This window comes from Nematostella vectensis, chromosome 14, assembly GCF_932526225.1.
Source record: "Nematostella vectensis chromosome 14, jaNemVect1.1, whole genome shotgun sequence".
Lineage (NCBI taxonomy): Eukaryota > Metazoa > Cnidaria > Anthozoa > Actiniaria > Edwardsiidae > Nematostella > Nematostella vectensis.
The window spans coordinates 6,778,914-6,801,191 of NC_064047.1; the positions used below are offsets into that span (position 1 = coordinate 6,778,914).

General features: G+C 40.9%; 3 protein-coding genes across 4 annotated transcripts in view; 1 reads left to right on the forward strand and 2 right to left on the reverse strand.

The window, feature by feature from the left end:
- The window catches only part of LOC116620160 (nucleolar pre-ribosomal-associated protein 1), a 39,155-nt gene extending 25,238 nt beyond the window's left edge, over positions 1-13,917 (forward strand). Inside the window, exons 19-37 of one of the 2 annotated variants that reach the window (XM_048721883.1) lie at positions 30-121; positions 869-917; positions 1,409-1,606; positions 1,973-2,034; positions 2,545-2,612; positions 3,142-3,320; positions 4,073-4,183; positions 4,721-4,784; positions 5,411-5,573; positions 6,409-6,493; positions 6,992-7,152; positions 7,780-7,891; positions 8,630-8,736; positions 9,902-10,045; positions 10,129-10,238; positions 11,454-11,630; positions 11,979-12,663; positions 12,694-12,820; positions 13,261-13,917. In XM_048721883.1, the coding sequence (XP_048577840.1) occupies positions 30-121; positions 869-917; positions 1,409-1,606; positions 1,973-2,034; positions 2,545-2,612; positions 3,142-3,320; positions 4,073-4,183; positions 4,721-4,784; positions 5,411-5,573; positions 6,409-6,493; positions 6,992-7,152; positions 7,780-7,891; positions 8,630-8,736; positions 9,902-10,045; positions 10,129-10,238; positions 11,454-11,630; positions 11,979-12,663; positions 12,694-12,820; positions 13,261-13,445 (2,879 nt within the window). In that variant the 3' untranslated portion in view covers positions 13,446-13,917. Of the gene's footprint in view, positions 1-29; positions 122-868; positions 918-1,408; positions 1,607-1,972; positions 2,035-2,544; positions 2,613-3,141; positions 3,321-4,072; positions 4,184-4,720; positions 4,785-5,410; positions 5,574-6,408; positions 6,494-6,991; positions 7,153-7,779; positions 7,892-8,629; positions 8,737-9,901; positions 10,046-10,128; positions 10,239-11,453; positions 11,631-11,978; positions 12,821-13,260 lie in introns of both variants that reach the window. The other variant, XM_048721882.1, reaches the window with a different exon arrangement.
- Positions 13,918-14,497: 580 nt separating this feature from the next.
- LOC125559897 lies at positions 14,498-17,575 on the reverse strand. Its single transcript, XM_048722086.1, has 2 exons — positions 15,210-17,575; positions 14,498-15,110 (listed from the first exon to the last, which is right to left on the reverse strand). The coding sequence occupies exons 1-2, from the start codon at positions 15,296-15,298 to the stop codon at positions 14,723-14,725; spliced, it is 477 nt and encodes a 158-aa protein (XP_048578043.1). The 5' UTR covers positions 15,299-17,575; the 3' UTR covers positions 14,498-14,722.
- Positions 17,576-17,714: 139 nt separating this feature from the next.
- On the reverse strand, positions 17,715-22,180 carry LOC5516036 (28S ribosomal protein S6, mitochondrial). The gene is made up of 3 exons (XM_001636035.3): positions 21,903-22,180; positions 18,183-18,322; positions 17,715-18,097 (listed from the first exon to the last, which is right to left on the reverse strand). The coding sequence occupies exons 1-3, from the start codon at positions 21,945-21,947 to the stop codon at positions 17,923-17,925; spliced, it is 360 nt and encodes a 119-aa protein (XP_001636085.1). The 5' UTR covers positions 21,948-22,180; the 3' UTR covers positions 17,715-17,922.
- Positions 22,181-22,278: the final 98 nt, after the last annotated feature.

A 22,278-nucleotide genomic window follows, 5' to 3' on the forward strand; every position in this document is an offset into this window, starting at 1 on the left:
TTTTATTGCTTTTTATATACCTTTCCTAGATCCAGAGTCCGCCGTATCAGGCCTGGTCGCTGTGTATCTCCCTCAATTATGGCAATGGCTGCACAAGGCAACAGATGACAAGAAAAATGAGGTACTCACTGAAATGCTTGACCTGGAGCAGTATTTTCCTCTGGCTGAGTCAAGTGGAAAATGTTTTCTCACACTCCTCTGGGGCCTGGGCCCGAGGGGCTTCATCAAGTGTTTCGCGTGTGCAGGCAGTTACATTTTCGCTGTCGCCATTTTGGTTGTGTTTAGAGCCCATATGTACCCACCCATCCCTCAAGAAAAGAAACAGCCTTTTTTGAATGACATTTATTATTGTGATATGGTCCTTCTTAATAGCCATAAAGTTGTATAATGTTGTGTATAATAAAGCGGCCAATTGGCGGCGGTCAGCTTGACAATAGGGGCCTTAAGCAACAAGGACGGCAACGCGGACGCCGACGGCAGAAAACAATGGAATTTGATTCAAAGTTCAATAGCAGCACGTGGAAATGCGTCCTGTCTGATACATTTCAGCCGTTTTCCGTAAAACCACGACGTGAATCTCCAAGTTTCGCGGTCAGTTGAGGACGCGAACGTTTGCACTGTAAACTCCACTAAATACGTTCGCAGCTGGTAAAATTAATGTCCTAAGTTTATTTGTATATGTCTCTTACTATAATGTTTTGCTTATTCCATTGCAATTAAATTATTATTGATTGCAACGCGCGAAAACATCTTTTTCGATCGCGTTGTCCTAGCCGTCGTCGTCGTCCTTGCTTAAGGTCCTTAATAGCTCCCAGAAGTGCGTGAGAACACCCTTTGTGCGTTATCTCATGTAAAAATCCTTATTCAGGAGCACTGGATTTCTTTGCTGGAATCTCTAATAAGACTTCAAGTCATTGGTAAGTGGATGCAGCAAGTGTTTCGCCTAGCGCCCCCTAATAAGGTACCCCTATTTTATTGTTCAGTGCCCTAGTGGGGAATATTTCAAGAATGGGTGCTGATCTCAACGTCAGATTTGAGGTCAATTACAAAATGGTATAAATGCATGATGACCATCCCCTAGGTCCACCCCTGCCTTGTCTATTACTTTAAAGCCTTTTGATCCGACCTGTGTGACGCGTGGTTTCGTAGGCTAAAAAAACGCTATGCTAATGAGATGTGTATCTCAGAAGTGAATCAAATCCGCTTGAATCAAGATGAATTTGAATCCATCCTTCTACTAAAACAGCTAAATTCTATTTATTACGTATTAAATATAACAGGGAAAGTTGTATTTTTAAAAATTATGAGAACTTTGATTATTTAAAACGAAAAGAAAACTTTCGATGTCTTGCAACTCGGATATACAGACTTTAAGCAAGTTCCCTCTAAATGAAATCTTGTTATCCAGATGAACCAGTCTTACGTGACCAGTTTGACCTGCTGGCGGATCTCACACGTGGCCAGGCCTGGGTCCCAAACCAGCTCAAGGCAGCCATTATGCTGTACCAGGCCCTCTCGGACCAATCTGATAATAGTCAACTGCTGACCATGGAGTTTGTGGGCGCGGTCATGGCTAACATTTCTCGTCTTTTATCAAGTAGTATAGGTATGCAAACTATATGTTCTTGTTGTTGTAATTCGATGTTGTTGTTGTTGTTGTTCTTTATTGTTGATGTTGTTGTCACTGGTGGACGGAGTCATAGCTGACATTTCTCGTTTTGCATCGCGTGCATAGGTATGCAGACTTAACATGCTGTTGTTTGATGTTGCTGTTGTTTGTTATAGTTTTTATTGTTGTCGTTGTTGTCACTTGTGCTGTAGCTGTTTTCATTGGTGTTGTCGTTGATGCTTTGTACTGTTGTTGTATGTTATTGTGGTTGACATGGTTGTCACTGATGTTGTTGCTTTTGTCGAAATTGTTGTTGTTGTCGATCAATCTAGTAAGCCTACCCATTCCCATTCTTGTCTTTAGTAACTGATAATCTTCTTGAGGAATCGTTCAACTTGCTGGTGGAAATCCTGAACAAGGCCCAAGTAAGTCTACCTTTACAAAATAGGCCCTCTACGTTCATGTAGCTACAATTACATCATGTACAACAATTATTACATCAGTGTTAGTAATGTTTTACTGTTATCTCAAGTATGTGGAACTCTGGCATCACAGTTTATTTTTTAGTTTTTCTTACGAATAGTTGCTACCCTAGGCCGGTAGCTACCAAAAATAAACATGCACGCTTGTTTAAAAAAAAAAACTATGCACGGCTATGTTAACAGTGTGTCAGGAAAACAAAAAATGTTCTTCATGACTTTAACCAGAAACAATCTAATTATTGGGCATAGGAAATAATTGCCTTCATCTGGGAGGAACATACCACAGTATTGTATTTATCGGATAAATCAAGGATCATTTGGTAAACCTGAATGTTGTTTTTTTCTGCCTCGATTTCAAGAAAATGTAGCGCACTGCATGTTACCTCGAAACAGGTTTTATTGTAAGCGGATGTGTTTACCCTATTGTAATAATTATCATTTTTGCTTCGACAGGAACTCCCAATTTCGCTTGACGTGAAGATTTCTGACACACTCAATGCTTTCGTGAAGGATTCACTTCGGTAAGATATCTACACTATCTAAATAAGCCTTACCATTCCTAGCGTTCATAAAATTTTCAAGGGTTTATATCGCAGAAAAAATATGAGATTAATGAAACAGTGTGTTACAAACTAACGCAAACTAACGCCTGTTTACTCCAAGTGCAATAAATGAAAATAGCCCGTTTTTCGCGAATTGGATTTTATGCAAAGGATCTAGTTCGCTTACACTATGTTATTTCAAGATTTGAGTAGACGTGCAGCCTGTTCCGAGGCCTAAAAGTACTTATTTTCAATCCATTTCCATCTGCCCGGTGTTAGGTGTTCAAACCACAATATTGTATTGATCTGAAAGATCAAACGCCATTTAAGAAACCTGTACTGTTTATGCATATTTTGGTTAATCCGTTATGCCTGTTTTCGAGTTTTCCGAATGAATAGTAAAATTAATCTTAGAGCCCCTTTGAAGGTTTTTAATCCTTTTATTCTTACCCGTGTAACCTATTTTAACCCTTCTGAACACGTGACCTTACCACAATTTTTCTCCCAGGCACAAGTTCGATGACGAAATAGCATTACGATCCCTAGCCCTATGCATAAGACTGGGCCTCATTAGCCATGTCAAGAGCATGACCACATACGCTATGCCGCTGACCTCGCTATACCAACTTATCTTGAGCCACTCGCTGTTTTTGGATGTCATGTTCGGGTCGACTACGCTCCTGAAAGGTACAGTGTATTAAATATGAGCAAGGAACATCTTTTAATGATGCCATCCAACTACCCTGCCATTGTCTAGGTTTTTGCGGAGGTGAAAGATTCATCACAGAAGTCGAATGCAGAGTCTGAAAGCGGCAATCGCACCAGTTTACTTCCGGCGTACCGACGAAAACCTCAACCGACAAAAGACAAAATAATCTATGAGAACCGTGCTATTTAACAGGCCATCCGCTCTAAATTATCCACACAATTAGTCACATCCTCAAAGAAACTTCCAATAGACACACTGGTCTTACATTGTTTAAATATTTCTCGCATTTCCGTTAAAAAAACATTGGAGATTGTTACAAAATCGACCCGCGGAAGTAAACTGGCACGGCTCCCGCTTTAAGAGTCAGCATTCAACTTCTGTGATGAATCCTACACCTCCGCAAAACCCTAGACAAAGGCAGGGTAGTTGGATGTTCTGATTGTGTTACCTTATGCTGCCAAAAAGTGTCATTTCTTATTGAAGAATCGCCAAATCTTAGTCTTTTTGCATAAGATATCTATGACTGCCGCCATCAAATCCTGGTTACGTGTCTGTTGTCCATGGTTTGGCTGATTGCTGATGTTTCTGTTCTTTCAGAATCGTTGTTGGATTGCCAAATCTTAGTCTTTTCGCATAAGATATCTATGACTGCCGCAACTCCCACATCAAATCCTGGTTACGTGTCTGTTGTCCATGGTTTGGCTTATTGCTAATGTTTCTGCTCTTTCAGAATCGTTGTTGGACCTATTGGTAGCGATAGTGGAGCGATCACCAGAGTCTTGTGATCAAGCACATCTAGCGGTTCTCTTCGCTTCCTACTCTGCCAGTCTTTCTAAAACAGGTAAAACGGGTTCTTCTTAACCAGCCATCCATGGAAAACTGGGTTAAGGATAGGATTTGGGCTAGGTCTGATTAACCCGAACCTTAGGCGTTACCCTACAATAGGTTTTTTTTTTCAATCTTGGTAATATCTGCTCGGTGTGTATCAAGTAGTATAACGGAACCTCTAGCATTGTTAATTAACCATTATCCTTTGTTCGCAATATGCAAAAAAACGGCGATGGAGTTCTGGGAATGGAGTTCTATTTATCCAATTTGCTATAAGGGCAATAACAAAAATACAACATATAAAAATGTCGATCACCCAATCCTTTGTTATTGTTTATAATTAAAAATACAGCGGTTTATTCGCAAGTAAACTTCAACATAACAAACTACGAATGAAGTCTGATACGTTATTGACGATATTTGATTGAAGTTATATTGGTTCTTCGCTTGAATTAGCCGATGGAAATGGACGGTAATTACTGGCGGGAGTATAAATTGGCGGCGTGATTGGCCTCCTTTAATAGAAATCTTCGCCTGTTTTGCTTTTCAGATCAACAGATTATTTACCTTCTCCATTTGTACGAGAAAAGCGAAGTCTCTCTTACTCCGTACAGGTAACGTTAGATTAGATAGGACATTGCGGGTTGGGGGTAGGTGATTGGAAAAATTTCACAGAAATGGAACAGATGGGATAGATATAAACTACCGATTGCTTAGGAAAGGAAGACTAGAGGACAAGATAAATAAATGAGAGGAAGGGATAAGACCGAGTAGATACATTTTTGAGGAACACAAGCTTCTAGTTAGCTCACATATGTTCAACAAGTAAAATTTACTCTGAAAGAGTGAATTTCAGCAGAGGTGAGAGGCCCCACACGCTGACGCGCTAACACACTGGGCCACCCGTGATTCCAGACTTTTACGAAAGATATGTTTATTAATTTTTATTTTTATCAATATCTTCACTTTTATTTTTATCGACATCATCATCCTAATTATTATTATCTACAACTGAATCCCCTTAATTCTAACCTACGAGGAAAGAGTTTGAGTTGGAAGAGTTATTCAACTTAATAAGGGTATAATTATGTGAAGTGCTTGAAGGGAAGCAGAAGTCCGATAGATATCTGAGTTTGAGTTATCGAAGGGGTAAAGATATGTTGAAACTGGCAAGGAAACGGACATAATTATAATGTTCGGGTTATCGAGGGTAACGCCAAGCCACCGTCCTTTATTCTAGGCCTTACGTCTGGGGTAAGGCTGCTCTTGATTACCATAAGACAAGAAAAACCCAACCGGGTACCCTGTGGCAGCAGCCAAGTACTGGCGAAGTCATGGAGTTGCTGGACGCACAGCAGACGTATCGGTCAGCGGTCGACTTCCCCATTGATCGCAAACTGCAGGTACAAAAAACGGTTGAGTCAAATGCTTTGGCTGTTTGTGCTTTGAATCGTATATATACTAGGCTTCCCAGCACATCTTCCACTAGCAAGAAATTTCCAATTTTACAGAGCGAGCTCGGGGAAAGCCCTCACCCCACAATTTATACTTTTTTTAACAAAAAAAGTGCATGAAAACCATAATCTGTCTATCAGACTTGTTAAGAAGATTTCTCCTTGCTTTGGTAGACTCACATTTCTTACTACAATCGCAACCTTTGGAAACCCAGGGCATAGCGAGAACGAGGCGACAGAAAGGGGAGGGGCTCTTCTCTCCCTCCTCCTACCCCCCTTCCCCTACGCCGACCTTGTTCCCGCCTCTTTCTGGCGCCTCTTCACGCTGACCTAGCCGCCCTTGACATGACGGAAAAACATGACTTGGCGTTTCCAATAAGCTCATTTCACATCAAATAAGGCGGAAAATTCCCCAAATTACTAAGTGAGAAATATGAAACAAAATATCAAATGCGACTTTTTATAAATTGATGCGACTTATTTTTGTCATTGAAATTTGAGCTTTTGTTCCCTGAGCCCATACATAGCGCAAGGATGATCAAGGAAAAATTACCTTAAAAAGCCAAATTCTGGGTATGTGCATTTCTGCCTCATGTTATATGTGTTTTGAAAAGTGAAACTCAGTCCGGAATAAAGGGAAATTATGGCTATTGTAAGAAATTGTATCTTCTTTCTTCATCTCTTCGAAGTGCGCATATTCAGGGTTTTTCCGTCATGTCGCCGCCCTGGGATCCCGAGGATAGTACAAACTTGCGCCTCTTTATCACTGTATCTTTTATCACAGCCACAAGTGCAGGACACTATCATCAACAATGACATCTACGACCCATGCTTTCTTCTCCCTCTCTTTACGCACCTCTTCGCATCAAGTGAGTATAGCATCTGATTGGTGAGTTAATTGTCAGTCGAGTTGAAAGCTCGTTTTGATTGGTCAGTCACTTGTCAATCGATTGAATGGATTGCCCAGCTTGACTTGTCAATCTAGAATATCGATAGATCTTGTTTTGAAAGCTGTCGTTTTTCTAACTCGCTTGTAGAGAGGTTATAACTCCTTATTAGGAGTTTACATTCCATGTTTGTAAGTCCGCTTCAATCTTTTTTTTTTTTTTTGGCGCACTAGAACTTTGCTTGTAAGAATTTGTGTTTAACTACGATTTTACAGGCCGCCATTTTGAAAAAAGGCCAAGGCCCTAGCGTTTTTAGAGCATTTCCTCCCTGGCGCTTTCCCCAGGCTTCTAAACCGTTAAGAAAAACGACTGCCATCGATTAATGTGCTACATTTATGTATTAAGTGTCATCGTTTCCTTCAAATAAATCGGCTGTTACTTTTTCAATGATCGATTCCTTTCTATCTTTTCCTTTCCCAGACTCTGAAATCGACGGCCGGAAATTTATAGAGTGTGGAGGCCTGGGCTTTACCTTAGCTGCAATGTCTTCACGTGATGAGCGCATGCGCAGGGCCGCTGGCCAAGTGCTTATGAGATATCTGGCTCATGTTGAGGGGGCGGGATTCCGTGAGAGAAAGCAGGTAAGGAATGACCCTTGCTAATCCTGACAATATAGTAACAGTCGAAACTAAGGGGAATGAATGCAATAAGGTGGAAACCCACGACCACGAAAGATACAGTCAAGAGTATGTTCTTCACGGCTTAAAAAACCTCAACCATTAAAAGACAAAAGAATCTATTAAAATCCGAGATATTAAACAGGCCATCCGCTCTAAATTATCAATCACATCCTCAAAGAAACTTCCAATAAACACACTGCCTTCAATATTTTGCAATAGTTTTCGCGTTTTTCGTTAAAAATCATCGGAGATTGTTACGTAATCGACCGGAAGTAAACTGGTTTAAATGCGGCTTTAATGAGACCACGGCTACTCTTGACTGCAGTTGTTAAAAAAAAACTGCCCCAAATCCAGCCGGGCTGGACAGGGTGTCCAAAAAGCACATTACTCCTACTTTGATATACTTCACTTGAATAATAATTCACTTGAAGATCGATCGATTGCATGCTGCAGAAATATACATCGTTTGCAACCTAATTGTAGCTTTCTTGGCAAGCATTTTGTATAGGGTTTCACGGTTTCACAGATTGAGGAGTATGACAGTGCAAGTACCGCTTCGCAAACTTTTCATCATGCTTTGATTGACAGATTCAGCTTCTACTAGAGTGCTTCAGAGACGGACTCACGGACGCATGTGCACGTGTTCCCTGCGTGGTCACTAGGTTTGTGGCACGTGCTTCTCACGTGTTGCTGAGACCAGGTTCGTGTTTTTTACTCGTGTTCACGTGTTTGCTACGTGATCACTAGTTTTGTTGCACGTGCTTTTCACGTCTTACTGAGACCATGTTCGTGTTTTTTTCTTATTTGCACGTGTTTCCCGCGTGGTCACTAGGATTGTGGCACGTGTTTCTCACGTGTTACTGAGACCATGTTCGTTTTTTTTTTTTGCTAATTTGCACGTGTTCCCTGCATGGTCACTGGGTTTGTGGCACGTGCTCTTCACTTGTTGCTGAGACCAGGTTCGTGTTTTTCACTCGTGTACACGTGTTTGCTGCGTGGTCACTAGTTTTGTTGCACGTGCTACCATGTTCGTGGTTCGTGTTTTGTGCCTGTGCGCGTGTTCCTTGAAAGAGCACTGAGGCTCAAGGATGTTTTTTCTCCTACGATTGGAACGCCTCCCCTCCCCCACCCACCCTACACCTCTGCTTTCCCTTCACTCCCACCCCGGAGTCAAATACCTGTATTTAATGTTTCACATCCAGTATTTTTGTTATAAACGAGCAAAGAGCTGTCCATGGTTACCGAACTGCACGGGTAATAGACTGTGCTAGCGTCCCGTCTTGGCCCGACTGGTGCCAATGTGTGTATGCTAGTGTGGTTTTAAAGTTCACTACTATTTCGATCTAACTTTTCTTCCACCCCCAAATGAATACGTTTCTGATGCCAATGTCCCTTTTTAGCTAGAGTTAGTCTTAACAATAAACGTAATGTGTTGCAGACCACTCGTTCTACATGCTGATCAACAGTTTCCTCTTATCCCGTCCCGCCATTGACCCGCGGGAGATCCCGATGTTTTACACACTTTTCAACTCGAGCAGTATGCAGGTTTGCCCATAAATCTCGACAGTAGTCGGTTTAGTTGACACAATATTGTAATGTGTTGAATGTTGTTTCTACCGTGAAACATCAATAGTATAGAACAAAAATGTGACGTCTTTTGTGTGACACTGTTGTGAGAGCCTCTTGCGTGACTCTGTCGTATCCTCTTGCGTGACACTTTTGTGGCAGCATCTTGCGGTTTGCCCATAAATCTCGACAGTAGTCGGTTTAGTTGACGCAATATTGTAATGTGTTGAATGTTGTTTCTACCGTGAAATATCAATAGTATGGCACAAAAATGTGACGTCTCTTGTGTGACACTTTTGTGACAGCATCTTGCGGTTTGTCCATTACTCTCGACAGTAGTCAGTTTAGTTGACGCAATATTGTAATGTGTTGAATGTTGTTTCTACCGTGAAATATCAATAGTATGGCACAAAAATGTGACGTCTCTTTCGTGACACTTTTGTGACAGCATCTTGCGGTTTGTCCATTACTCTCGACAGTAGTCGGTTTAGTTGACGCAATATTGTAATGTGTTGAATGTTGTTTCTACCGTGAAATATCAATAGTATGGCATAAAAATGTGACGTCTCTTGCGTGACACTGTTGTGGGGGCCTCTTGCGTGACTCTATTGTAACCTCTTGCGTGACACTTTTGTGACAGCATCTTGCGGTTTGCCCATAAATCTCGACAGTAGTCAGTTTAGTTGACGCAATATTGTAATGTGTTGAATGTTGTTTCTACCGTGAAATATCAATAGTATGGCATAAAAATGTGACGTCTTTTGTGTGACACTGTTGTGAGAGCCTCTTGCGTGACTCTATTGTAACAACCTCTTGCGTGACACTTTTGTGACGGCATCTTGCGTGACACAATTTTAACAGACTTTTGCGTGACAATAGTGTAACAGTCTCGAGTGCGACATCAAATTATAACGTCTCTTGCGTGACACAATAGTGTAATGCTCTTGCGTGACACGATAGTGCAACGTTTCTTGTAGACACAATAGTGCGATGTCTCTGTCGGGACGTAATAATATAATGTCTTTACCGAAGCACAATGATTTATTATTTTGTCTAGCGTGACACAAAAAAAATACATCCCTAGCTTAAAAAATACTAAAGTAGGCTCTAGAGTTAATTGTGTGATGTTTCCATGTCGTTTCAGCATCGCAACGAGCAATCTTGGATGCTTCAGCTCTTGGTAGAGGGAATGCGTGACTCGCAAGACTATTACATCTACAAAAAGCGTCACGCAATCGAGCTGGCCCTCAGCTTTCACGATTCCCAGCTCAGTGACCAGCAGTCACGTGTAAGTCAGTGACCACTCATCTGTTGAGTGTCATGTCACGCAAGTGATTATTACTCATCTATCTCAATATCAATTATCACCAGGTGCTGGTTACCAGTCTCCTGTCGGCCATCTTAGCAGTTCAAGTCGCATCATTTGATTGTGCAAAGAATTACGGGGTGGTCAGCTGGTTGAATTGTCTCGCCCTCCAAAGGTACATGCGAAATTCTTTTGATGAGTTGAGGATTCAGATATCGATCAACCATTCCTTTGTCATTGTTTACAATTGAAAATACAAGGGTTCATTTGCAAGAAAACTTCAAAATAACCATCCCAAATTTAAGTCTGATAGTTTATGAACGATTTTTGATTGGACGTTTCTCAGTTACTTGCTTGAATTAGCCGATGGAAATGGATTCTTTGAGTCAATCGTTATTGTGCGGGAGCGTAAAATGGCGGCGTGATTGGCCCAAAACATGGTTACCTGTCATAAATATGATTAATGATGTCGTAATCTTCTTCTAGTTAAATTAATCGGATATGAAAAATTGTAAATAAGTGTTTGTGTTGTTGTTTATTTTTAGTCCCTATTGTTGTTGGTTTGCACTGTTGTTGCTGGCTGTTTCTTATTGTTTGTTGATGTAGCCGTTGTTGTTGCAACCGAACCACAAAAATGTTCGAAAAGCGCTAATCACCTCGTACAGGTCACAGTTTATTTTTAAAGATAATAACAGGGCCCTTAAACAACAACGACAACAGCAAACGTGGACGGCAGAAAACAATAACATTTGATTCATAATTCAATAGCTGCACGTGAAAATGCATTCTATCTGATAAATTTCAGTGTTTTTTTACTAAACCACGACGTGAAAACTCCAAGCTCAATTGAGGACGCGGACGTTTGCTCTGTAAACTCCTCTACTGTAGAAATTGTGTCTTTAGTTTATTTTCGTATTTTTCTGTTCCTAATGTTTGCTTATTCCTTACTAAAGAGGAATTGATCACAAAGCACGGACACATTTTTTTTTTCGATCTCGTTATCCTAGTTGCAATGCTTTTAAGCTCCCTAATTACTTTGTTGCCACGTTAAATCAAGACCCGGACTCAGGTGTTTGTATAGTGTGTTTTGTCTTTATTCATTCGGTTGAGGCCTGCCGATCAGAGATAATCATCTCATTTGTGAATTAAATCCGCTCGAATCAGAATGGATTTCATTACATCTTTTAATTAAATTAGCTCCATTCTATTTCTTAAGTATTATTTAATACAGGGAAATGTATATTTTGAAAAACGATGAAAGTTTTGGATATTAGAAACAAAAACAAAGGAACTGTCGGATCTACGGACGTGAAAAAACATGTAACACGTTACCTACTAAATCACGTGACACAATAACGAGATGTAAGTAGAATATAATCTTTATCTCTAGCGGCCGTGAGAGTCTGGAAACCACACTTCACTTGCTTCAAACCATGTGGGAAACGATGCAAAAAGGGACACAGGGCGCATGCACAGAAGGAAGTGACGCTGACCGGAAGACGCCGTACCCGCCACACTTTGCTGAAGAGAGCTTGCTAGTCTGCAAAACTCTGATAGGAGGCTTTAGGTAAGGATGGTTTGCCATATTTTGTGCTCTATCAAGTAAGTATCACACTATGCCTGTTTTTATTTATTTTTGTATCAGTTTACAGTCAAAACAGGTCAAGCGTGCCTCCCTAGAGCCGATTATTGAGTTCATTTACGATTTTCGGATTGACTCACTTTCGGTTGGTTGCGTGTTGTATAAAAACTCCAGTGGCGGATTTGGGGGTGGGCCGAGCGGGCGAAGAAAAGGACAAAATTACTTAATGTAAAAATTACTTAATATTTTCTACAGAAAGGTCAAAGGGGAGTCAGTATGTTTTATAGAGGGTGCCCAGCTCAATATTGGTGACTTCCGCTGTTCTTGTTGTAGGTCTGGGGCGAGTGTCCAAATCACGTGTTCACTGATCCACCTTGTGCGTCTAGTACTAGGCCATCTCAGCTTGTCTGGAACACAGGGAGCCCATATTTTAGAACTGGACGTCTTTGCTTTGGTGACCTTGTGGTGTCAGGCGTTCAACGTGGCGGACCCTATTTATGATCTAGAGCAGGAATATGAGCTGCACTCTTTCGGCGACAAAGACAAACCGATACCGATAACGGATGCGAAGCAGGCGAGCTTTAACGAGCTGGTCCGTATACTAACTCTCTGGGAGCCAATCTCTCACCAGAGTAAATCAGTGCTCCAATTAAGCGCGTTTGTATTGCGCAACCTTGAGATTCATCCATGTCCAAGCGTCGATATTCCCCTGTATCAGGAACTGGTCACGTGGCTCAAATGTCAACTCCGGCATAGTCACGTGATGATAGATGCTCTCTTGTCGTGTGATGGTGACTATTCTATACGGTCACTACTGCGCATGTACCATTTTGCCACCACAGGGAGCCACTTTGATCTGATTAATGAACTGAATGCTGTATTTGTGATTCTGCTGAAACGTCTGCAAGGCAGACATGATGACGTCACACTTGGACAGAATAATTGTGATGACTTCACACTTGGACAGAATAGTTGTGATGACGTCACACTTGGACAAAACAGTTGTGATGACGTCACAATTGGACAGAATAGTTGTGGTGACGTCAAACTTGGACAGGTGGCTCGTGGCATCATAGCACTTCTGTCAAGTGGTGTGTACAAGCAGATGTTATCCTCTGGTTTTTTGAATTTGTTATCATATAAAGATGCACCAAGGGACAACGATATCGCCACCGGTGAGTTCATCCTCTCCAACATTGTCATCAAGTGCAAAAGCACAATATGTATCGTCGGGTAAATAGACACCTATTTCAAATAAGGTTGCAATCGAAGAATCTGTGTATCGTAACCCACTTATGTGAAAAAGTTCTTCTTCAAAATTGTCATCGATATCATCATCATTATCATCATAATGATCATATTCATTTCATCTTCAAAATTGTCATCATTATCACCATCTTTATCATAATGATCATCTTCATCTCATCTTCAAAATTTTCATCATTATCAACATCATCATCATAATAATGATCATTTTTATCTCATCTTCAAAATTGTCATCATTATCATCATCTCCATCATCATCATAATGATCATCTTCATCTCATCTCCAAAAATGGCATAATTATCATCATCTGTTTATCTCCCATTTATATTTTTTATCGTTCTTATTTAGACCGGGCCATGGTGGAGATGATAAGTGTTCTTCTGCAAGAGCTATGGATCAACCAAACTCTCCCACACCAGTTTCTCTCGCGGCTCCACCACCTTGATAAGTGCAGCAATGAGAGTGACTCAATATCCAAGCTCGTCCATAGCCTAGGCGGCAAGGCCCAGATAGAAACATGGCTTGAAATGTAACCCTTAGATCTGATGAGTAGATCAGAGTATGGCACCTTGACTCAGATAGTAGAGAGGAAGAGTGGCCTGTCACCCCTGTCACCCTTCACAGCCGCAGCGCCTCCTCACCCAGATTTTTATACGAAAAGAGAAGGAAACGGCCAGTGGGGGGGGGGGGGGGGGGGGGGGGGGCTGTGTCATTCACAGATTTCTTTATGTCTCTGTATCATAGCCCGGGTAAAAATCTCCATCATTGCTGGCAGAAACATGGCGAGACAATTGTGGTCAAACAAAACTTCGCCACCTTTTTCCTTTTTCTCGTGGTCAACCGAGCGTTGTACTGCTTTGCTGGGTCTGCACACGACCACAGAACTGTTGCGCTCATTTACATAAGTCCCATAGCCAGAAAAAGCCGTGTCCAAATAATGCTGTCATCTCAAGGAAATGTTACTGGATTTATAAATAAAGGAAACCGCAAAATTTTCGTAAAAAATGATTTTGAGCTGAAATGAATCGAGCAAAACGCAATCCCACGTGCCATTCGCCCGGTCAAGTATTAAACCCTTGTCACGAGTCTTCTTTAATTACCGTCAGGGCCGTAGCAAGGGGTGGGGCACTGGGGGCATGTGCCCCCAAGATTTTCAAAAATTATAAGGAGATGACCAGTAAAGGCTCGGCTGTACCGCCTCCCCCCCCCCCCCCCCCAATATTTAAAAAAAATTATAAGGAAATGACCATTGGGGCGTGGCAGTACCGCCCCAGTGAGGTAGTTCGCAAACATTGCCTTTGTCTCGTGGTAATCCAAGCTTAGCAGTGCCACCTATGCCCCGGGTAGAGAAGCCTGCTAAACGTCTTTGGATTGGTTAAGATCTCACCGATGTCTGAAAATGGCTACCTATCATAACTATTCAATTTCTTGATCTTTTCTTAATCCTTACATATATAATAAATTCTAGTCAAATTTAATCTGTAATGAAAAATTGAACATAGCTGTTTTTGTTGTTGTTTGTAGTCCTTGTTGTTATTGGTTTGCATTGTTGTTCTTGATTATTGTTGTCGCTGTTGTTGTTTTGTATTGTTTCTCGTCGTCGTTGCTGTTGTCGTCATCGCTGTCGTCGTCGTTGTTACCGCGCTGTCTCTAACGTCCCATCGAACCACCAAAATGTTCGAGAAGTCCTGATCACTTCTTCCAAGTCACAGCTAGTCCTTGAAAATTACGATAAGTTCGTTCCCATACTTGACCATGAGCTGCCCATCCCTCTCAAAAACCTGACTCCTTATAAACCCAAGACTAGCATTCACTCTCTCTGCGCTGTCACGCGGAAATCCTTATAGTGCGTTAAAAAATCAAGAAGCAAGTTCCCTTCCGTGGATTTATCCATAAAAATCTCGCTTCTATCAAAAGGGAAAACCTCGTGAGACCAATTGTTCTTCTTAATTATGCGAAGAACGTGTTTTGACATGGAAGAATTATCCACGATATCCGATTGCTGTGAAATGATGATGAGTATAACTTTCTTTGCCAGCTTTTCGCGGTACAGGCGTTCCAAGAGGACGTCTCGATCGGACCTGTGCACGTAGTACAAAGAGTGTATCAAGTGAATAAGGTCGTAGCGCTTATTAGACTGGTCATCGTCGACAAAACGCTCGATCGTTTCCTTCACGAAATTGCACTGTAGCTGTGCACTGAGCAAAGGTTATGATCGAATTAATGCTTGATATTGCTCCATTGCGAACCCGTTGGGTTCTACTACATCGTTGCAGATGGCCGATTTCTCTCATCCGAGTGTTTTTACTGCTTCTAGAAGATGGACATCCATTTCACCTGTTCCGCCGCCAAAACTTAGAGTCGAGAAGTTGCCGCCCAGCGGCATTACTGAAAAGCGGAACCGGCGGAACCAGTATATTTCGCTTAGTTATAGGGGTAGGGATGTCATACTAGGATCACCATTTATTTCCTTTCTAATCTGAACAAAAAAAACATTCCGTTGTGAAATGCTAAGACAACATCACTAAGCGCAAATGTGCTACGTTATTTCACGCATATTTGACATTCTGTCATATGCAATTTGTATCCTTGTTTAGAAGCGCGTCTTCTTTTAGAGGTAATACAAAATATCATACTTTAATACTGCAAGCGCTCGTAGTTATAGCGTGCAGAGGACTTCATGTGCCCCGATTGGCTCCAAAGCTTGCTCAAGATGTTCGGCCTATGCTTGCGCAGTGTCTCGCTTATTTCCACCGTCTCATGGGTTTTTTCTCTAAATACTTAGGAAACCTTTATATTATAGTGCTTTGGATCATCGATTAATCGTATCATGTCGTCGTTATCACTTTAAAATTTCAACATAACGAGCCGCAGCAAACCGGATGTTCAAAAATACTGCTATCATCATCTTGCTTTCATCGTACTTGATTTGCGGTTTGATATTGACGCCATAGGTGTTGGTAAAACTCTTGTATCTTTCAGTCTGGTAAGTATGATAAAACATTGCCTAGTTGAGGATTTAAAATAAGCGACAAAACTTAATAAAAAAGCGGTCGCGATTTATGTTACATCGCCGGAAGAGCGTGATAGCACAGCTGACACATCACCGAAAATCTAAGCTCCAAAACAAACTAAAGGTATGTTCCAACTAAGGCTAGCATGCATGGGGGTGGCTACGGTTTTGTAGGATTTATCTATATGGAGGAGTTTCTGTTCTTCAATGTTTGATGCATCTACAGGAAAGCAAATGTTTGACACGAGGTCCTCGATCACCAGAGTACACACACACATCTATAAGCACATGCTTTTGGATAGACAAAGGAATCTATTAGAAATCTGTACGGTTCAAGAGCTTTTGGTCGTCGCTAAAACTTCTAAGTGGTTTCGAAGGCCGGGACGACCAAGCAGGGAAGACGATTCGAATCAAAACAAGGAAAGCGCGGAAATCTATTGTTTTTATATGGGTTTCTTCTTCTTGACGGGCTGTATAAAACTCAAAATAGGGGGATATCTGTTTTCAGTCTTTTTTTTTTTTTTTGTTTTTGTTAATTCATCTTAAAAATAACTAGAAGTAAATGGGTTAAGGAATCTTTAAATAATGTGCCTTTTTCATATGATACGTATGACTGCCCCCCCCCCCCCCCCTAGCAAATCCTGGGTACGCGCCTGTTTCTTGCTCCCTATCGGCAAAAACACGTTCGAAAATGAGCGGGCAAACTGTGGAGATATGCGGGAGAGGGAGACTTAGGAGGAATTCGAGGGAGAGAGATGGACTTCCAGTTTTTTTGACAGATACCCCTGTGGGCCTTCCCACAGGTTTTTTAAGCTCAGTTTGTGATAAAGTGATAAAAAAAAGAAAGAGGTAGAGATAAAAGTGAAGGGAAAATAAGCTAGCAAACATCGGAACCGAAAGTGAAGGAAAGGAAAAAAAATGTAAAGGAACGGAAAGCCAGGGTCCATTAAATATCCACAGGAGCACAGGTGCTTTGGTCAGCACATCTTGAAACAAAATGCCAGGAAGAGGGCGAGTGTAAGTAGTTCGTGTTTCTTGGGGTGGATGAAGTTGTCCACGACACTATAATGGTAAGTAAGTTATTTTAGAGGAATTTTTGCAAGATAATTTGAGATCTGATCATACCCATGTTTCTCGTGAAGGCGGCTTAATTCGACGATCGCTTTTCCCTCGTCAGGTTTTCATGTCAGCGGTCTGTTCAATACATGTGAAAAGCGATGTGATGACTGGTGCGGTGATGCGACTACACCCTACTTCCGGTCAACGGCGTTTCATTCCAATTATCTATTCCCGGATTTTAACCAGAAACGTACGGAGGGAACAACCCAGCTGATCAGTGTGGGAAACCGTGTGTACTGAAGATTTTATGGCGTTTGCTCACCCCACCCATCGCACAGTCTTAAAGTGGCGTTGCCACCAGTTTACTTCCGGAGGGAAGGCGGGAACCTCAACCGATAAGATACAAAAGAGTCTATTAGAATCCGCGCTATTTAACAAGCCATCCGCTCTAAATCATCAGTGACATCCTAAACAAACTTCCAATAGACACACTGCTTTTACAATTTTGAAATATTTTTCGCGTTTTCTGTTAAAAATTTTCGGAGATTGTTAAGTAATCGACCGGAAGTAAACTGGTGGGGATGCGTCTTTAAACACACGCTTTTCTGAATGGCTGAAATTTCAAACGCTAAACAAAAGACCAGACCAGTTATCCAGCCGTTAATGGCAATCGAGCCTAGGTTTGGTAGTAATAGCATTCTTATAAATGTGCCCATAAAAATTACATGGCTTTTAAGACCAGAATTCAGCCATTTATTTGTTACCCATGAACCACTGTGGGTTAAGACACATCGTGCAACCTTACAGTATTTGAATAGGTGTATACATATGTAGGACAATACTGGAAGATACTGTATATAACTTTATGTTTGCTTAAATGTTACAGTTTGTCAGTTGTTCTTTAAAACTTCCACACTTCCTTGGTAAAAGGTTCCTCACTAAGGCTTACTATAGCTTTGCCAGCATTCTAACATAGAGTGCTCATACGGCTTTGAGTCATAACGGCCCTGTAGTTTGACCACTGAGGGTCTAATGATGTCTGGTTCCATTTTAAGTTCATTCTTAAGAAGTTCAAGATGATCCGCATTCATATCCATGTCCAGCAAAAAGTATCTGCAGGAAAAAGTGTGCCATTAGCAGGGTGACTAATGGACTTACAGTACTTTCCCTGTGGTAGAAGGGTAGCTAAGTGCCTTACCTCCCCTGTGTATGCCATTCAGCATGTGCCCTCATACGATACGGTAGCTGCTGTTGGCCAAGGTTTTCAATTTTTCTGACGACTCCACCCTTTGAAATAATGCTCTGGCAGGTTTGTCTCAAAATGTTACTGAACCCCTCCTGAGAGTCAAGAAGAAACAACAACTAAACTCATGTGAAAGGCAAGAATCAAACCCAGAGACCCAGTGAGAGAGGCACAGGCATTACAGAGTTACTCCCTGTCACCAATGCTCACTTAACCCTTTCACTCCTTGGTACTTTTGAGCAAAATTGTAAGTAAAACAGACTGAAAACAGAACCCCCCCCCCCCCCCTATTTCAAGTCCAACACTACCAGTTAAGCTAAGCTACCGCTGACCCAAGACGGTATGCCTTGAAGTTTCCAACAACGACTGCGGTGCCTTTTCTTTCTAGCAAAGGCACTGCTACAGTCTGTTGCTTACAACAGTTTTGCTTGTAGTTTGCTTAAAAATTACAGCTTTTTCACATCTGGAGAGTGCCTTAGGACATCATGAAGTCTTTTTTGGGCATAATTAATGCTGTGCTTATGGATGTTTGCACGCTGAGGTTGATTCAATGGGATAATTCCTTGTCTGGGCTTCACCAGGTGAGAAAGGAATTTTCTAGTGAATGGCCTCATACTCTCCAATGTGGGCCATCTTTGCTACCCAACCTTATTCAATAATTGTTTTCAGGCTTTTGTTTATGAATTGGTCAGAAATCAAGGTTGATATTTTGACAAAAGAGTCAATTCTATTACATTGCTTAGATGCACTTTTGAAGGTCGTCTATGCCTTGGAGGATTCTATGAGTATCCGGGTCTGGTGATGTTTAGTTTGCATTTCTGACATTTTGGAGTTGGGCCTATATCTTACAGGCATCTCAGGGTGTTATGGCAATGAAAGACATAACCAAACACATAAAAAAATATTTGTGCCTTCCTGGCTTAGAAAAAAGGCTTTATGGCAAGCTTAGGGGCTGACAACAGTGTATGCAAATTCTTGTTGATAGACAAGCAAGCCTCATTAAGTTATGGTAATATTTGCCTTTATAAATTCAAAGCAGCAACGTGAACCCACTTTAGATACTTTTCCTGTATATTCACCATCAAAGTGCTCTTATAACAGAACCTTGCCTGAATCTAATGGATTTTAGAGCATTTTTTTAAAGCTATGCATATCAGCGCTATCATTGAGCCAAGCCATGTCCAAGTAAAAAAATTCTATTTTCTAGGTAAAATATATTCACTTGCTGAAAATGGCACATATGTAATCCATTCCATTGGTGTATCTCACATCAAAAGTCCAAGAAGGCCTAGTTAATTAGATTAAAAACTAGGGGTGGTGGGTTAACCCTTTCACTCCTGGGTACTTTTGAGCAAAATTTAAAGAAAAACAGACTGAAAACAGAAACCTACCCCCTTATTTCGAGTCCAACACTACCAGTTAAGGGTGTACTGACATTAGTGTTACTCAGTACCGACATTGCTACGCTGGTCTGGTGGGGTTGAGCGCGTGCATATACATAACACGGAATTCGTCATTCCAAGCTTTCCTGAAGTAAAAGCAATAAAAATAAGCGTTTCAAGTTCCCAAAAATTGACTTTAAGTTGATCTCAGCCTTTTCGGGTGATGATATTTCCAATGTTTTGTAAAAACGAAGATTCAGCGAAGATTTAGTCAAGCCAACCTTTTTTAAGCCAAAGTTTTCAATTCTCACTACCTGCGCGTGCTGCAAACACCAAACGCTCGCGCACGCACTGAAAATTTTATTTCAAAGTAGCACGCGCTATATCAGAATTTTAAAATACTTTTTCAATTTTAATCTTGACATTATGGATGCCGTTCCTTTAAAGTATATATACCATGAAACACTATTGGATTTTGTTTTTAAACTTCATTTAAATTTCATCATGTGAGATATCAGTGTGTCTGAGCAGGTCGAATGAGCATGCGCAGGCTTTGTTTCACTTCCGGTTCTGCGTTTTCTAAAAAAAAGCTTTTTTTGTCGTCAAGTTATTTCAAAACGCAAATTTTTTTCTGTATTCCTTTTTAAAAAATGCTCCTTCATATAGCCAAGCATGGATTTAGTGTTAATCTAACAGAAACCAAAATTATATCAAATAATCTGGATTTCAGGGCCTTTGAAAAATCATAAAAAAAACAATTACTCAATCATTTCTAAAACGCATGCTTGGCTTAATGCGCCCATCCCTCAAGATTCATAAAACCTATTTAATATTTGTTTTCGAGCAATTTTACTTGAAATATTTGCTTTTATCTGTATCTATGACGTCACATTATGGCGTCACGGGGTGACGTCATTAATAATAGTCAGCACATGTGGTGGTCAGCTTTTATGTTATATTCAATTTTCCTTAGCAACAGATGTCAGTACACCCTTAAGCTAAGCTACTGCTGACCCAAGACGGTATGCCTTGAAGTTTCCAACAACGACTGCGGTGCCTTTTCTTTCTAGCGAAGGCACTGCTACAGTCTGTTGCTTACAACAGTTTTGCTTGTAATTACAGGTTTTTTTACATCTGGAGAGTGCCTTAGGACATCATGAAGTCTTTTTGGGCATAATTAATGCTGTGCTTATGGATGTTTGCACCCTGAGGTTGATTCAATGGGATAATTCCTTGTTGGGCTTCACCAGGTGAGAAAGGAATTTTCTAGTGAATGGCCTCATACTCTCCAATGTGGGCCATCTTTGCTACCCAACCTTATTCAAAAATTGTTTTCAGGCTTATTCTGGGTTCCTTGGACCTGGAAATGTTTTAATTGGCTTTGGGGAAAAGAGACTTATAAAAAAATGTTATGATTCTGGGGGAGGAGAATGCCCGCCTGTCTGTCAAGGTGTTTCCAAGACTCCCATGATGCAGTGCAGGCATGCAAAATAGGCTAAACATGGTGACTCACTTCTAATGAAGGTTCTAGCATTGATTATTGTGACTGATTGCTGTAAAATGGGGTATCTATTTGACGTATCTATTTGTGACTTGGTCTGTGTTTGCTTGTCTCTATTTGTAGTTCGGAATTTTGTGTCTTTTTTGGTAAGAAATATTTCTAAGTTTAAGCATTTGTTTATGAATTGGTCAGAAATAAAGGTTGATATTTTGACAAATGAGTCAATTCTATAACATTGCTTAGATGCGCTTTTGAAGGTCGTCTATGCCTTGGAGGAATCTTTGAGTATCCGGGTCTGGTGATGTTTAGGTGATGATTTCCACATGCCTCAGTGTTCATCATACCATAAAAGAAGGCTAATACTAGGCTACTACTAGGCTACTAGTATTGACGTTTATGCCACTCAAAGCTATGATTCTAAACTGGCCAGCTTTCTTAAATTTCTTAGTATGAAACATACATGCATGGCTAGAAAATATAGTATGTGAATAATGCATAATCCCTTCCAGTTCTTTCTCTTGGTTTATTTGAAAAGCAAATACAAGGAATGACAGAGGCTTTTCCTCTTAAATGTGTGTGGTATACACAGTATGACAGACTTTTTGTACGGCTAGAGAAAGTGGTATGAAAGTATGCATATTCCCTCCCAGTTCTTTCCCTTGTCTGGCAGGCAAATCCTGGCTACCCGCCTGTAACTTTTAATCTGAGGTAAGAAAAGATCAACAAGATAAATATAGAAGCCTTAGGATTTCGTCCTACAATCAAATATAAAACTCGCGATATTTTACGTACCTTAGTAAGAACTCTCGCTATCATTATCAGCTCGTAGCGAGGCATGGCCGCTGTCCGTCCAACTGATCGCAAACTTCACTGTCTTCTTGATGCCACAAAATGTCTCTAAATTCCGTCTTTTTCACAGTTATAGATCCATGAGTGCACAATAGACAAACTATGATGTTATATAGCTTGTAAAATGGTAAGAACCGATACCAAAATACAGTAAATGGTATATCTCTCACGGTTAGTATTTCTGCAGCATCATAAAGGTGAATGTGCTAGGCATTCTTGGCATTGAAGGCCTGGTTATATCGTAACCACAGGAAACCCAACACAAACTATGAAATACAAAAAAACGTACAAAAGAATCTCATCCTGCTTCATATTAATA

What these genes read in the sequence shown, in the direction of transcription:
- LOC125559897 (XM_048722086.1), bottom strand. Translation starts at nt 15,298, where the DNA reads ATGCCGCTGGGCGGCAACTTCTCGACTCTAAGTTTTGGCGGCGGAACA. An exon ending in CTAGAAGCAGTAAAAACACT is followed by an intron (nt 15,111 to 15,209) that starts CGGATGAGAGAA and finishes ACCTTTGCTCAG; the next exon opens with TGCACAGCTACAGTGCAATT.
- LOC5516036 (XM_001636035.3), bottom strand. Translation starts at nt 21,947, where the DNA reads ATGCCTCGCTACGAGCTGATAATGATAGCGAGAGTTCTTACTAAG. An exon ending in TAGCGAGAGTTCTTACTAAG is followed by an intron (nt 18,323 to 21,902) that starts GTACGTAAAATA and finishes CTTGACTCTCAG; the next exon opens with GAGGGGTTCAGTAACATTTT. An exon ending in GAATGGCATACACAGGGGAG is followed by an intron (nt 18,098 to 18,182) that starts GTAAGGCACTTA and finishes TTTTTCCTGCAG; the next exon opens with ATACTTTTTGCTGGACATGG.